Source organism: Candoia aspera, chromosome 15, assembly GCF_035149785.1.
Source record: "Candoia aspera isolate rCanAsp1 chromosome 15, rCanAsp1.hap2, whole genome shotgun sequence".
In the NCBI taxonomy this organism is placed as follows: Eukaryota; Metazoa; Chordata; class Lepidosauria; order Squamata; family Boidae; genus Candoia; species Candoia aspera.
In genome coordinates this window covers 13,008,602-13,024,806 of record NC_086167.1, presented here as the reverse complement: position 1 = coordinate 13,024,806, position 16,205 = coordinate 13,008,602, and the positions used below count along the sequence as shown (strand labels likewise).

The 16,205-nt window shown below is 45.0% G+C and overlaps 1 protein-coding gene across 2 annotated transcripts in view; it reads left to right on the top strand.

Annotated features, from left to right (window-relative positions):
* The window catches only part of ADGRD1 (adhesion G protein-coupled receptor D1), a 114,239-nt gene that overhangs the window by 42,334 nt on the left and 55,700 nt on the right, over positions 1 to 16,205 (top strand). For both annotated transcript variants that reach the window (XM_063315564.1, XM_063315563.1), the window contains one exon: positions 15,917 to 15,990. In XM_063315564.1, coding sequence (XP_063171634.1) covers positions 15,917 to 15,990 — 74 coding nt within the window. The remainder of the gene's footprint in view (positions 1 to 15,916; positions 15,991 to 16,205) is intronic.

The window sequence follows — 16,205 nt, the reverse complement described above, 5'->3', positions numbered from 1 at the left end:
AAAGTCTACAGCCCTGAGTTTCCTGGTGATCTCCCATCCAATGGGTAACCAGGTCCAACGCTGCCTAATTTTTCAGCCGTAGTTGACAAGGTGCTGGCAACTAGCCGGGAGTTGGGACTTGTTCCCAATTTCAAAACTAGCAATAGGATCACCTCTTTTAGTGTACGTGAGACTGGGGAGGATGAAGGGCAGATCATGGGATACTCATAGTTCTACCACAGTGAAATACTTAGAATTTTCTCTTTGAGGTTCATGGTAAGGCCAACTTTAGACAGAAGGTTTAGAATTCGGCCAAGGAAGCCTGGTTTCTAACAATGCATTAACTAATTCAGGGAATCTGTTGAGGTCATCACTGTGGTGAACTCCACCCATTCCAAAAATTTGTGTTTGCATTTTGCACGTGCGTGTGAGTTTTAGGCCGTACCAGCACCTCCGTAGTAGATAAAGATAGCAGTAAAATTTCTGCTTTTGCAAAAATGTCCTTGCAGGGAATTGTCCCACCTGGCAAACTGCAATTCAGGCCTGGAAGGAAGCTGAGATTTTTGGTCTCTTTTTAAGGCCGTGGTGATAGGCCATTTGGTCTAAAAACAAGCCTCACCTGGCTTTGCTCAGGGAGATTTACTCTTGCATTTCTATGCATGAAGTCGAGCTGGGTGATATATTTAGATCCCTGCGTGGTGCAACTGATAACTTGTGCTGAAAAGTTTGTAGAATCAGAATGAACTCCAGGCTGCTTCCAACTGCAAAGAAGGATCCGTGAGGTTTGCAAAGAGGCAAGGGAGAGCAACCGCATAAGAAATCCTCCATTCAGACATGAATTATTCAAAATGTGTGGTGAGCTTGTAACTTTCTATGAAAGCAGCCCCATTCCAAAGTTTCCACACCCATCATTTTGAGTTTGGGAAAGCTGTTTTTAGAACAAGGAGGGGGGGACCCCAGCAACACATATTTTGTTAAAAACTAGGTGGTTATCTGTTTCAACTCACTTTTCTTTCCTCTGCATCTTTTCGACGGTGTTTGGAAGCGGAGAAGGCAGCCGTGAGCCTTGATTGTTTGGACTGGATAATAACAATAATGATCCCAAAAAAATATCTCAAGGGGTGGATTGGCAGTGAAAAAAATATTACTTATTTTTCTTGGGGTTCACCCTGCCAAAGGTACCTGCTTTAGAAGCCTTGTGAGTTCTCTGCAGAAGGATGTTGAGGATCTGGAAAACATCTCCTCTTAGCCTAACCACATGAGCCTAAAATGGCTTTTCTTTGGCTAGGACTGTCCATTATCCTTTGCAAGTGAACGTACAGGCGGCAGGCTAATTTTAGAATGGATGAGAAGCTCAGCCCAAGGGATCCTGTTTGGTGCCATCATTTCCCCCCCCTTTCTTTTTTGGTGCGCCTTCCAAAATGGGAAGCAAAATAATGGATGGGCCGAAGGCTCCCCATATCTTTAGATCTCTCCTTTGTGGTTCACTGAAAACGTCTTTGCTCTCAGACCAGACATCTGTCAAATCAAGTTCATTGGGAGATGCAAAGTGGCAAAGGGGGTTACAGCAGCTGCAGATTGCCTTAATGATCTTCTTGCTCAGTAGAACCTGCCTAGCTCAGTAGGATTTATGGTGGCTGGCCACAGCTGTCTTGGATCTGAGGTAGAGTGTCCCCTCTCAGACCCTGTCTTGAACTGAATGGAAGCTATCTTCTCATTCCTCGCCGAACCAGGCCAAATCGAAGGCTACCATCTGCATTTGCAGAAAGGGTTGGACTTTGATCTTGACTTTTTTGACTCCTCACGGATACCTCTACATGAAAAAGCCTTAACGGTCCTACAGAGCTAAGGTCTAGGAAAGCACAAAAGCTTTCCAGTGGCAGAGTTGAACACGCTTTTTAAAATACGGTGGGTCCAAGAACCAAGGAAAGAATTGGAATATTAGCTCAAAGCCTGCTCTTCAAATAACCCCACACCACCACCCACAAGTCTTTGCAATGAGCTCAGCTGAAAAGAAGAGAAAAAAAAAAGTATGTTTGTCTAAGAAAGGTTTCTTGAAACCCCAGTGAGACAGATTTGGGGGTTTGGAATTACTGCAGACCATCATAATTCTAGACCAGAGTGGCCTTATCAGTGCTCCAGCGATCAGTACATGCTGTGCAGAATCCTATGTGGGCTAAAGCAAACAAATTATTCCTTGGATCGGATTGCAATAACCTCAGTTGTTGATTGGACACATCATGTCCCTGCTGGAAAAAATCGGCACAATACAGATTGAACTGCAACAGAATTTTTTAGGAGATAGAAGGGAACAAGGAACAGACGCCTGTCGCTGAAGATAGAAGGAAAAGATAAAACTTGCCAAGCTTCAGAAGTGGAGCAAACACAGCCGCGAGTTCTTTAACTGACTTTGTTAAATATACTGTGGGAATGCAGCCATCGTTAGGCATTGAATTGCTTCTGTCCTGCCTTCTTTATGGGCTCAAGACTTACCTTTTCCAGAAAATTAGGTTCAGATAAGGATTCATGAAACCCTAGCTTCCTGGGACAGGGTTCAAGGGCTAAGTCATTCACCTGGCTTATTGGTCTAAGTCAGCCTTTCTCAGCCTTTCGACCCTGGAGGTGATATTTCTCAGGCCTCGGGGAACCCCTGCCCATTCAGGCTCAAATATAGGTCAGAAGTTACAAAATTATGATATTCATTTCATGGGTAGGCCTGTATAGATGCACTAACAGTGTTCTTAAACTAACAATAAGGAATGAAACTTACCTCTTGAATGTAAAGTTGCCCAAATTTGAAGTATTTTTTAAAATAAATTGTGATCTCCCAGGGAACCCCAAGGGACCTCTCATGGAAGCTTAGGGTGCCATGGAACCCTGGCTGAGAAACTCTGGTCTAAGTTATGTAGGCAGGTTTTGTCACCATCCTAGGTATTATTTTTCGGTGTGGGGCCTCCATGGACCAAGTGTGACCCCCACCCTGAAAACATGGGAACCTTCCCTCTGTGGAGGGATTTTCCTGGGGGGAGGTATTTCAAATGTCACATCACAGCCCCCCGCCCCACTTCCTTCTCTCCCAAACCACCCAATCCAGAGCAAAGACCTGGATTTTCCAAACCATTGCTCTTTGTTCTTCTGGTCCCTCTGAGCTTCTTCTTCACCGTGCCTTCTGCATTTTCACTTTCATGAACCCATTTGAAATATGAGTCCCCTTTTCTCCATTTCCCACTTGGTCATCTTGTCTCCAAGCCAAGTTTCTTGAACTTGATTCAACAGCCAAGCTCTCAATCATCTTTTTCTCCTCATCCTTCCCTGAACTTGTCAATATTTTCTTCTGACAAAGAGATGCCTGAGACTTTCACAGATGGAGAATTTATGGCTGCTTCTTTTCCCACAATGTGCTTTGCAATTGCTCCAAAGTCCACTGACCTTTATTGGCTCTGGGGTGGGTCACAAACTTGAATCTCATTTTTTACTCATCTTCTGTCTGACAGACGTGTACGCAGACTTCTGGTTCTTCTGAAACAGACCTGAGAATTTCTGATGATTCCCAGGTCTTCTCCCCACCACTGATTTAACCTAGGCAGCTGCTCAACCAGTCAATTCACCTTCTAGGTTGTTGTGATAGTTCACAGGCAGACTAACTGCATTAAAAAAGGAAAAAAGAAAAAGCACCCTTATGGGAACGTGGGGTCCCCTTTTCACCCATATTTTCCATCCAACTCTCTGGTTTGGAGAATTAGGCAGGTAGACAGGACGACTGAATGCATTTAGGGGTCCCATGATGACCCAGCTGGTGTGCAGGAGTCATTTTAACCCTTTGCACAACTGGGTCTGGCTTGATTCATCTTTAACCTACTGGGTTTAGTCGACTGAATCAATTAACCTTGTAACGGTATGTGGGAAAGACCTTGGGAGACGGATCAAAGAGATGCTGCCTAGCAGTCGGATAAGAGGCAGCATAGCCCACAGCTGGATATTGGGTGGGGCAAGAGGCTCAGAAGGGACCTTCCCTAGTTTCCTGGCCTGTAAAGGAGATAGTGGAAGGGGGAAAGAACTGTACTTTCAACTTGCAAGATTCTGTCAGTGTAGCTTTATAATAAGAGAGCCAGTCTGGTCTAGTGGTTAAGGCAGCAGGCTAGAAACTAGGAGTCTGTGAGTTCTAGTCCTACCTTAGGCATGAAAGCCGTCTTGGTGACCATGGGCCAGTCACTCTTTCTCAGCCCAACTCACCTCACAGGGTTGTTGTTGTGGGGAAAATAGGAGGAGGAAGGAGTATTAGGTATGTTCACTGCCTTGAGTTATTTATAGAAAAAATAAATAAAAGCGGGAGAGAAATTTTTTTAAAAATAAAGTAGAATTAGCTCATCTGGTCGTGTCTCCTGTCCAGTCTACCTGGTAAGGCTGGACAACCTACAGCTATCAGATCCGGGGCGCAAGAATCCAGATTAGCATTCAGATTAGCCCTAAACTGAAGCAAAGAGGCATTGCCTTCCCTCCCATTTCTTTGCTGTCATCTAATGGTCACCTGGATCTTTGCAGCCCAGATCTGCTCACCCTTTTTGATATTTACAAGTAGTCCTCACTTAATGATCATTTGTTTAGCGAGGGTTCAGACTTACACAGTGTTGAAGAAACCAACCGGTGCTCACACTTATGACTGTTGCAGCGTCCCCTCAGTCATGTGGTCATGATTTGGGTGCTTGGCAACTGGTTTGCATTTATGACCATTGCAGCATCCCGTGGTCATGGGATCGCCATTTTCAACCTTCCCGGCTAGCTTCTGGCAAGCAAAATCAATGAGGAACTGTGTGATTTGCTTAACAACCACATGGTCTGCTTAACAACTGCAGTGATTTACTTAATGACCGCCACAAAAAAGATCGTAAAATCAGCTTGGATTCGCTTAATGATCACTTCATTTAGCAACCCAAATTCCGGTCTCAATTGTGGTAGTTAAGCAAGGACTACCTATATATGCCCTCACTGGCTCAATTAAGTGGTTTGTGAGATTGGGGCCACTGTAGAACAAAAGTACTTCCTAAAAATATTTCTTTAAAGTTTGCAAACTGTTTTCTTGTTTTGGCCCCTCTCCCATGTTTTTTTCCTGCTTCTTTCATCCTTTTTTTCTTAGCATGCACAATCTGAGCTCACCCACCAGCCACAAAGGCTGACCCTAAATCTAAGCATCTTGTGTGACCCCAGGATCAAATATGGTGGCTTACAAACTAAAGTAGCCTGTGTTCAAAAAGCTCATTATGGTTCATTCAACAAGCTATAATTAAACAGCTTACCTTAGCATCCCAACCTCCCCCGAGCAGGTGGGCATGTTTCCAGAGAAAATGTTGTCCTTCAGCTATGCACTATTTTCATTTTCTAATATATCTGTGCAGACCAGAGTATATGCGAGAGATCTCCTTGGAAATAAAGGTGAGGTTCGTGGTTTGCAGCTTTTCATCTAATTTTTGTAATGAAAAGGATCTCCAATAGATCAAGATATATGAGCCAGGGAGTTTGTGGGGACCAAGAGAGGTCCAGAAGGAGATTTATTTATTGGTTTGTTTGTTTGCTTGTTTGATTGATTTCTATAGCCGCCCATCTCAGCAAGTGACTCTGAAACTATAAAACAGTTGAAACAATTACAATTAAAACAATTAATTGGTGGCAAGGGACTCTGTCAATCCCTACTTTATCTCTAAACTTTGGAGGAATTACCAAAACAAATACAGGTAGTTCTCAACTTCCAATGATTCGTTTAGCAACCATTCAAAGTTACGACAATGCTGAAAAAAGTGACTTGTGCCTGGTCCTTGCACTTATGACCATCACAGCATCCCTGTGGTCACGTGATCAAAATTCAGGTGCTTGGCGACTGGCTAACACTTACAATAGTTGCAGCATTACAGGATCGTGGGATCACCATTGGCAACCTTCCCAGCCAGCTTCCAACAAGTAAAGTCATTGGGGGGAAGCTGGATTCACTTAACAACCACGGCAGAAAGGTCATAAGATTGGGCATGACTCACTTAACAACCGCCTCACTTAGCAACTGAAGTTTCAGTCCCAATTGTGGTTGTAAGCTGAGGACTACCTGTAAGGAGACGAACAGTCCCCTCCAGCACCCAAATCAAATCCCCAAAACACAGAAGCAGAAAGCGGGAAAAGAAAACTTTTGGGTTGGGTGCAGAAAAATAAACTGGAGAATTTCAGCCCTACCTCCAGGACGAGGATGGGGAGGAGCGGGTGGTTTGCGGGAAATGGCTTGTAAGAAAAAAGGTTGTTGCTGGAAGCCATGCTAACTGAAGAACAATGAAAATGAGGAGAACAAGAGAGGGGGAGACACGACTGCTTTCCATTTGGGCATATCAGCAGCTTTGATTGGTGGGGTTCCACTCACCAGCCATCCCTCTCTGGATATTTTAAACTTTGCTGCAGACCACAGCCCAGTCCTAGCTTTCATCTGAAGAAACCTCTTCAAAAGCCAAGCGTGGCATGTCGGACAATGTGTGGTAGCAGCTAGCGGCGGGGAAAACCAGAAGGATTGCGGAGGCTACATTTAAATCTTGGTGTGCCCAGCCATGGGCTTTTTGGAGGAGAAATCCAAACCACACCCTGTATTTAAGACAGGCTCGAAGAAGCTGGGCCAAGGGACAGTGGGAGGTAGAGAGACGTCAAAAAATGGGAGAATGGGTGGTATTAAATGCAGGCCAGCTTCAAAAGCTCTTTGCTATGGACCTGTAATATGCATTTACCATGACATAGACAGCATGGCTGTGTGTGTATAGGGTGACCAAAGAGAAACACAGGCCACTGTAATTACTTTTTGTCAACCGAGCCCACTGCCAGCCAACGTTGGCCCAATGCCCAACGTCATAGCTCTACTATGACATGCATTCTCCCAGGGTGAAGTTTAATTGAATTTATTTTATTTATTCCTTTGATTTGTAGAGCCACCCGCTCAGCACGCGAACTCAGGGCAGGGTGCATCCTCAATAAACAACAATGAAGCCCATATAATAAGGATCCAAGCAGCAAATAATAAAAACATGACCACGTAAAGACATAACGTGCTGGGAAAATTTGAGCCAATGGGATTGTCCCCCTCTATGACTCGGGGTCTGGGCAAAGACCCAGGCCTTTAATGTCTTTCAAAAGACATGCAGGGTTGGGGCCAACTTAAAGAATGCATAAAAAGTCCAGGAACCATTAGTCCTGTGGAACTGAAATTTCCACAACGTTCATTGTCTGCCCACCCATCTGTCCATTCATGTGTTTGTCCATCCGTCCATCTGTCCCAAAGGGCAGGGGAACATCTGAAGGTCCCAACAGGTCATCTTGTCTAAACATCATGCTGACCATGCTTGGTCTTGTGTTTGTGTGTGTGTGTGTGTGTGTGTCTTCATGGGTTCAGCAACCCTGGCGCATTTGATTAATTTAACGTGGAAACCAAGAGAAGGGGTTGATCCAGGGACCACATTAAGTGTGTCATGGCAAGGCAGCTAGGACATGGTGTAAATCCTGAATGTTCAGGAACCAGAGTGAACATGTTGTGTGGATGTAGTCTGTGCCTCCCTCAATATGGGGAAACGTCAAAGTTCTTTGTGTCATGGGCATCCCCGTGGGGTGGAGAAAGTGATGTCATATGTGCCATGATGTCATCACACAAAGTTGCATGAGAATATGATACGTGGGACATCGCTGTTGCTTCTAGCAGATGCCTCTGCTCTCTCCTGGCAGGTCTTGAGATGCACGCCTTGTTCTAGGCAAGTGAAAATAACTTTCTCTCTAAATTTTAGCTCCTCTTTCTGGGAGCTGAAGAGGTCAGGGAGGCAGAGATCAACTGGGGCATAAAAGCTTTCGGGAACTACCTTGATAGATGGGCTCTAAATTACTTCTCTTCAGGTTGGGTTGGCTTTGGAAATGTCCACGCCCCGCTGTTGCTTAGTTGACTTCCTTTCTGATTTACGAGCTGGCAAGCTGCCCCCATTCCACCCATTTAGAAAACCGCTATTTGGTCACGCACTTTTATTAGGGCTGTTTGCCTTGCACCCACCCTTAAACTCTTCAAGGAAGTCAGGAGATATGGCCTCTGTATTTTATGTGTCCAGGACAGGTTGGCAGTTTTACCTGTTTACACCACCACAATTGAATAATCTCAGTCCATGCTGGCCTTCATGGTGCTATGGATTTGCTCTCCTGTGTGTTTTTATTGCTGGTTTTAATTGTAAGGTCCTTCCATGTAATTCTGGTCCTGGAGAGCATGCAGTTTTTCTGCAGCTTTCATTTTTTGTGGCTTCTTCTCCTGTTCTTTCCTCCCTGTGTTATCAGTTCACACATATACATCATTATTATCGTTTTTTAATCTGTTCAAACAGTTCCGATTCTCAGAGACTGCCTGTACAAGTCCCTGCAGTTTTCTTGGCAAGGATTTTCAGAAGTGGTCTGCCACTGCCTCCTTCCCAGGGCTGAGAGAGAGTGACTGGCCCAAGGTCACCCAGCTGGCTTTGTGCCTAAGGCGGGACTAGAACTCACTGTCTCCCGGTTTCTAGCCCAGTGCCTTAATTAACCACTACACCAAACTGGCTCTCATGCATATACATTAATAAAACACTGCAAAAAGGAAACCTCAATATAATCACATGGAGTTTGTATTTCTTTCAGCAAACTGGTCCCCCCCAAATTATCAAGGCAATGATATGTACATCAGTAAAACTCTGAAAAATAAATAGATCAATAAATACATACATAAAATCTTGGTCTATGCTTGCCCGAAGATACATTTTGTGGAGCATTTTACTGACAGGCCTCCAACAAATAAATTAAAAAGGAATTTCCTATTATATGAAATTGATTGCTCATACCTTTGTTGGAAAGCTGGTTGGGTGAAACGCTGGCTAAGGAAGATCTGGGATGGTGGCATATCTACTGAAGGGAAGCCCAACGTTTTCCTAGATCACTGAGTCCACCACTCAACTACTCCCACAGTTCGGGAAGGTTTGTCCCAACCTTCAGCTTCAAAGTTCTGTCCTGCATGTCATTCAACTCTACCACACTGGTTACACCTGTGGTACCATTGTAATTATCCCCTCTGGATGTCCAGGTGTGTACAGGTAGTCCTCCCTTAATGACCACAGTTGGGACCGTAATTTTGATTGCTAAGCAAAGCAGTCATTAAGCGATTCCAGCCTGATATTATGACCTTTTTGTGGTGGTTGTTAAGTGAAGCATGTGGTTGTTAAGTGAATCACACAGTTCCCCATTGACTTTGCTTGCCAGAAGCTGTCCGGGAAGGCAAAAAATGGTGATCATGTGACCACAGGATGCTGTGACAGTCATAAATGTGAACCGGTTGCCAAGTGCCCAAATTGTGATTATGTGACTGTGGGGATGCTGTGATGGTCATAAGTGTGAGGACCGGTCATAAGTCGTTTTTTTCAGCACTGTCGTAAGTCCAAACGAATGGTTGTAAAGCAAGGACTACTGAAAAAACTTTCAGAGGAGCCATCAGAACATTCCATTGTTTTGACGCCTCATATACCTTCTACTTGGGTTGGCGTTGAAGTCAGCAGCATTGTCCCATCTTCCATCACCATTCCTCAGCCATTTCTGCCTCCACGTGGCTGTACATTGCTCTGCACAGAGGCATCAAAGTACAGTGTGTACAGACCATAATCAACCTCTGGAAGGTTTACTGGCCACCATCACCATGTCCACCTCAGCAAGTCTTCTACTGGCTGCCTCTCCCACCCATTCCCCACGGACTAGCTGAACAAACGGATGAGAGGAACGTTAAGCGTTGAAAGGTCAAGAGACCAATACGGTCATATTTCATCCTGGAAATATGCAAGATGTTGCTTTTTGTAGGCATTGCCCAGAAAGATCAATATCACAAAAAGCTGGAAAAAAAAGTTTTCCTCTTCAAAGCCCCAGCCTGTTTTCAGTTTGGGGTGCTGCATATCGCTCCATGACCCGTGACAGATAGTTTCACCACACTTGTGTCATCTTTTAACGCAAGAGTTCTGTAAAGATAAACCGTTTCCGGTGCCTGTTCCATACCCTTGGGGCACGATTTAATGCAACTCAACTCAGAAGGAACCCACTGATTTCAATGGCAGCGGCTCCTTGGTTGCTAACGGTATGCTGGTCTCTGACTATAATAAAGATTTGATTGGATGTCGTGCTAAATGTCACAGAATTTAGATCATTTTAGATCTGGAACTGATCTGGGCTTAAAATGCACCAAGTCTCCCCTGATACATCTGAGATCTTTTCATTTACGCGGATCGCCTAGTCTTCCAAAGCCCTGCTCTGAAACCATTATTCACCGTGAGTTTCAGTAACTAAGGCTGCCACCCAGTACTGATGTTTCTACCTACGTTCCTCTGTCTCATGAATGTCTGCATGAGACCATTTCAGCGCCACCCCTGGCTTTGCTTCAAAGTGCCTCAAAAGCAGCTTGGAGATGATCTTCCTCTCGGTCAACCTCGAAATGCTGAGAGCAGACAGAGAAGTCAAATCAGTGCTCCCCCCAGCTGCTGAAGAGAAGAATCAAAAAAGGAAAAAGGAAAATCCCTTTGAATTGGTCCCTAACCCCTGAGCTGCTGCAGCGCCTGGAGTACCAAAATCCGTGTTCGGCCATTCCACACAAAATGAAAGCATCATCGTCATCTTGTGTGAACTGATGTGGCCATACCAGGGGATAGTAGAATAGAAGACAAAGAATTGGAGAAGATTACGAAGTGTCAAGATCCAAAAATTGAAGTTGAAAGATTATGGCATAAGACGGCAGTGGTGGTCCCAGTGGTTATTAGCACACTGGGTGCCATTCCAAAAAGCCTTGGGCGGCACTTAGAAAATCTGTGCATGGACAAAATTTCCATCTGTCAATTACAAAAGGCCACGCTGCTTGGATCCGCACATATACAACGCCGATACATTATGACATTGTAGGTTCTTGGGAAGAACTCATTGCAAATGAAGGCCAACACCAGCTAAAGAACTGGCAGCAGTGATTTCACGTTGTGGTGTATAATAACATAATAATCAGTGGCTTGTGACTTCCTTCCATGTTTTCCGTACTGCTGATATTTGGCCATTGGCAAATACATTCTGAATGATTGCTACGAGGGAAGCTACCTGGCTGGAAAGCCACCGTTCCTTTTGTATCGGTTTAAAAGCTACTGTAACCTAAGAACCCCAAAGGGTAGCATGTTTCCTTTGGTATGGTCAAGCACTTTTTGCAATGGTGGTTTCTGCTGAGGCAGCAGGAAACACAGCCAGAACTGATCAGGGCTGTTTTGTCTCTTTGCAGCTGCGTTTCTCAACCTTGGCAATGTGAAGATGGGTGGACTTCAATCCCCAGAATTCCCCAGGCAGCACGCTGACTGGGGAATTCTGGGAGCTGATGTCCACCCATCTTCACGTTGCCAAGGTTGAGAAACACTGTTTTGCAGAATCTGCCCCATCATACAGAAACTCAAACAAAACCATGAACCTGACAAAAGTACACTCTGTTTCCCTTCTTTGAGCAGGGAACCATCATTATTTTCCCCCTTGCCTTTTTTTTTTTTTTAAACAAGTACTATTTGGAGCTACTCTTGAAAAGAAAGCTATGTTGGGTGGGGTAATGATTGCCTTGAATTCAAGCACTGGAACTGGGGTGAGCGTGAGATCCTGCCAACGTGGGGAACTGGATTGCCCACAAGCTTAGCATTTCAAAGCGTAGCAAAAGAAAATGCTAGCTTTGCTGCGGTTCGCGCTCCCCTGCGACTGAGGAAGAAAGAAAAATCATCCCAGCTTTCAAACGTTATTGAGGCCGAGGGAGCAGCCCAGAACTGCTTTTGAGCAGGGGCAGAAACTTCTGGTGGTGTTGGGTTACATTAAACCTGCCCTTCATTTGAACTTGATTCCTGGTGGACGGAGCGGTGTTGTTTTCTAGGCAGCAATAGAAAAGGGGTGGGCCATCTTTTGACCTGGCTTTTGAGCCCTGCGGGTAGCCTGGAGGTATTTCCTGATGGCCTCCCATCCAGGTTTTGTGCCAAGCTAATAAATCCATAAAACGAACACATGAATAAACATAAATAACTAACCAGGTGTGACCCTGCTTAGCTTTCCAAGATCAGCCAGAGGGTGCTACCTGCTGGGGCCCGCTAAGACTGCACCCTAAAGAGAGCAATGCAAGATGGAAATATAATCCTAGAAGGAATGGCAAAGACCCCAGCCTTAGATTCAAGATGGGCAGGAGAAGGATTTCCCTTCCTGATTGCCGTGTGGAGTATCAAACTCCAGACGCCATATGGGAGGTTGTTCAGCTGTGCCTGCAGGGATTTGCTGGGGTTTTTGGGGGGTCTCTCCAAGCATGTGACTGATGCTCCGTTGGAAATAAAGTGCTGGCCTGGGGGATTTGGATCTGATCTGGTAGGTGCATTCTTATAACAATTCAGCCAGCTTGGAACAAGCTGAGTCTTGGATAGGGCGTTTGCTGCACGTGCTTCTCCCCATGATGGCCTCCCCCAGGTTGGATAATATGATCCATTTGCTGGCAATAGGAATCTCAGGGGATTGCTTTGGTCCATGGCCTTGATCCCTGATGGTTCCCCTCCTATAAACTTGGAACAAGGCCTCTGAATCCTTTCTCCCGGTGGCTCCTACAAAGCCTTGGTATGTGCCAGAAGGCTGGCGGTTCAACTTTCTTCCCTCTGCGGAATCTAAATTGTGTATGTTCTTTGGAGCCAACCAGGCTGATCTTTCTCGGCTTTGAAATGGTTTTAGGGCTGACCGAAGCTCTCCACTGCCTCAAAGTAAACACAATGTTGTTCCTTGCAGGGGGCAAATTGGGAATGTGTGGGAGTTGGTTTCAAGGGTTTGGTGACATTCCTAAAGAGGGTTGGGGGCATACTCAAGTGCTATTTTCTAGAAAGAGAGTTGTGTTAGTCTAGGGCAGTGTTTCTCAAACTTGGCAACGTTAAGATGTGTGGATTTCAACTCCCAGAATTCCCTAGCCAGCATGGCAACCTTAAGATGTGTGGATCTCAAGTCCCAGAATTCCCTAGCCAGCATGGCAACCTTAAGATGTGTGGACCTCAACTCCCAGAATTCCCTAGCCAGCATGGCAACCTTAAGATGTGTGGACCTCAAGTCCCAGAATTCCCTAGCCAGCATGGCAACCTTAAAATGTCTGGACCTCAACTCTCAGAATTCCCTAACCAGCATGGCAACCTTAAGATGTGTGGACCTCAACTCCCAGAATTCCCTAGCCAGCATGGCAACCTTAAGATGTGTGGACCTCAACTCCCAGAATTCCCTAGCCAGCATGGCAACCTTAAGATGTCTGGACCTCAACTCCCAGAATTCCCTAACCAGCATGGCAACCTTAAGATGTGTGGACCTCAAGTCCCAGAATTCCCTAGCCAGCATGGCAACCTTAAGATGTGTGGACCTCAAGTCCCAGAATTCCCTAGCCAGCATGGCAACCTTAAGATGTGTGGACCTCAAGTCCCAGAATTCCTTAGCCAGCATGGCTAGCTGGGGAATTCCAGAGTCAAAGTCCATACATCTGAACTTTGCCAAGTTTGAGAAACACTGGTCTAGGGTAACAAAAAATCAGAAAGAATCTGGTAGCATATTTTAAGATGAACTCCAGACATAAGCCTTGCACCTTAAAATAAACCTTTTGGGTCCACAGGCTGGCTGGCTGGCTGGCTGGCTCACAATTTGAGGCTTACAGTTCTCATGATGCAATCCAGGAAAACTTGGTGGGGCTCCGGGAAATTGTAGCGTTTTCATCTATGGGTGAAACTATGAAATCACAAGAGCCAAATTGGCAAAAACTGGAGCCAAACGGCGATACAGTATGGACTGGTATGAAGGGCATGTGTATGTGTGTGCTGTTGGATTGACATGACATTCAGGCAGAAGACTGGAGTATGTAAACCCTCAATATTGGTTTAATGGAAATAGAGTCTGTAGGCAATGGCCCCAAAGTCCAAAATAGCTATAGGATTTCTCCCAGTGACAATTAGGGCTTTTAAGGGAGCAATTTGCTCTATTTATATACCTGTGTGCCATTTTCCACCTGCTCCATCCCCTGCCCTGCATTTCTGCATGGCAAGGGTTAAATTGGTTGGCGATGCCTTTATTGCTGCAAAATTGAAACCACTGAAGGGGTGGAAAGGCCAGGATCCTGTCATGCCTTCCAAAGACTTTCATTTGGTGGGGTTAAAAAGATGCAGCTGTCCTTGTAGTTTTGCAAAAACATTCTGCTCAGATACAAAATGAAGAGCAGGCCACCCCACCTGATACTGGCAAGTTTCCCCCCCCCTCCCCAGTCTGTTTTAAAAATTAAAGAGTGAGGTAGTAGGCGAAAGTTATGCAAGCTTGTAATTATTGTGAGTCTGCTATCCCAAATGGCTTAAAAGACATACAAACATCCAGCCCTGTGGCTAGAATTACTGAGTTATTTCTTAATTCAAGGAATTCTCCTAATTGTTTTCGTCCCTAGTAGATATTCAATATCACTTGGATCACGACCATGAGAATATAATACCTGGGTTTTGTTTATTGCTAACCTTCTGCTACAATGTTCTTCAATCCGACATTTCAGAGTTGTGTTCTGTCAGTTCCAACATCTCAGTCCACGATCGCACAGTCAGCCAGATGTTTAGACTGGATTTGGCATTTTTGTCCACCTATTGAGTCCTTCCCAAGGACCTGGGAGAGGCAGATGTTGTTGTTTGATGGTGTTATAAGTACCGTGGCAGGATGTCAGCTGTTCCAATTGACCGATGGTGAGTTTGTCAATGCCAATGGCGTCCACGTGGTGCTCCAGATGTTTTGGAATTGCACCCAAGACGCCTGTTACTATTGGTTCTCTCTTAGCTTTCTTTTGCTACCGTCGTCCTACTTCTATTTGCAGGTCCTTATATTTTGCAATTTTCTCCAGTTCTTCCTCTTCTATTCTGCTATCTGCAGGTATTGCAAAGTTCACTATGCAGACTTTTTGGTCTTTCTTATCAACAGTTGCTAATTTGAGGGTGTTGTGTGGCAGATGCTTGTCTGTTGTTGTTGTTGTTGCTCAGTCTACCAGATATTTCTGACCAGATTTGGTACTGTTGGATCCTTCCAAAGGATCGAAGATACTTAAAGACATATGCATGGTTAAAAGCAACACAACTTTTTGAAGTTGATGAGTTGAAATTCTACCCCTTCTGACTGCTTTTGGTAGAGCACCAAGCATTCGTTTCCAGGAAGATGTTTGCTAACTTTGGTTATTTCTTAACCAAACAAACCAAATGAAATCCACCAGTGCTTGTCAAATTCAATGGATGCATCTATTTCACATATATTACACTTCCTGGCAATTAATCTATTTTAAAAAGGAAGGAGGAAGAAAGGGAGAGAGGGAGGGAGAGAGGGAAGGAAGGCAGGAAAGCAGGAGAATGGGAGAGAGGAAGGAAAGAGGGAGGAGGGAAGGAAGGACAATGAGAGGGAAGGAAGGAAGGAAGGAAGGAGAAAGGAGAAAGGGAGGGAGGGAGGGAGGGAGGGAAGGAAGGCAGGAAAGCAGGAGAATGGGAGAGAGGAAGGAAAGAGGGAAGAGGGAAGGAGGGACAATGAGAGGGAAGGAAGGAAGGAAGGAAGGAGAAAGGGAGAGAGGGAGGGAGGGAGGGACAATGGGAGGGAGGGTAGCCACAATAATTTAGCAAAAGAAATATCAGCGGAATAACCAGGACTTCAAATCCAGATTTTAAAGACCAAAACACAGAATGCGCTCTGCCTAGGTGATCAGATCTATTTGCTTATTTTCTCCCACCTTCACTTTCTTCAAATCTCAAGTTTTTCTCATCCCATTTTAGGAAGATGTGGACTAGCTTGGGAATGCACTGTAGGAATAAAAAGAACATTTCCCCCCAGTCATTGATCTATCTTTCCTTTTCCCTAGACGCCTCTCCAATACAGCCAAGCAGTGAACCAAAGTAATCAAGTGAAACTGTATTGTGCCTTTCTGGATTACAGGTGAGTGTGATCCTGGTATAAAAGTTATTTGCAATGTGCACCCAAATGTGTCACCTGCTCACCCCTGCCTGCTGGATTCACAGGAAGAGTCAAAAGGATGAAATCATGATTCTCCTAGGCAGCGAAGCTAAACAGAGGACGAGTCAATTATTAACTCAAGTCTGCTGGGTGCGGTTTTTTTAAAACTCACATCTGGAGGAAAGGAAAACCACTGG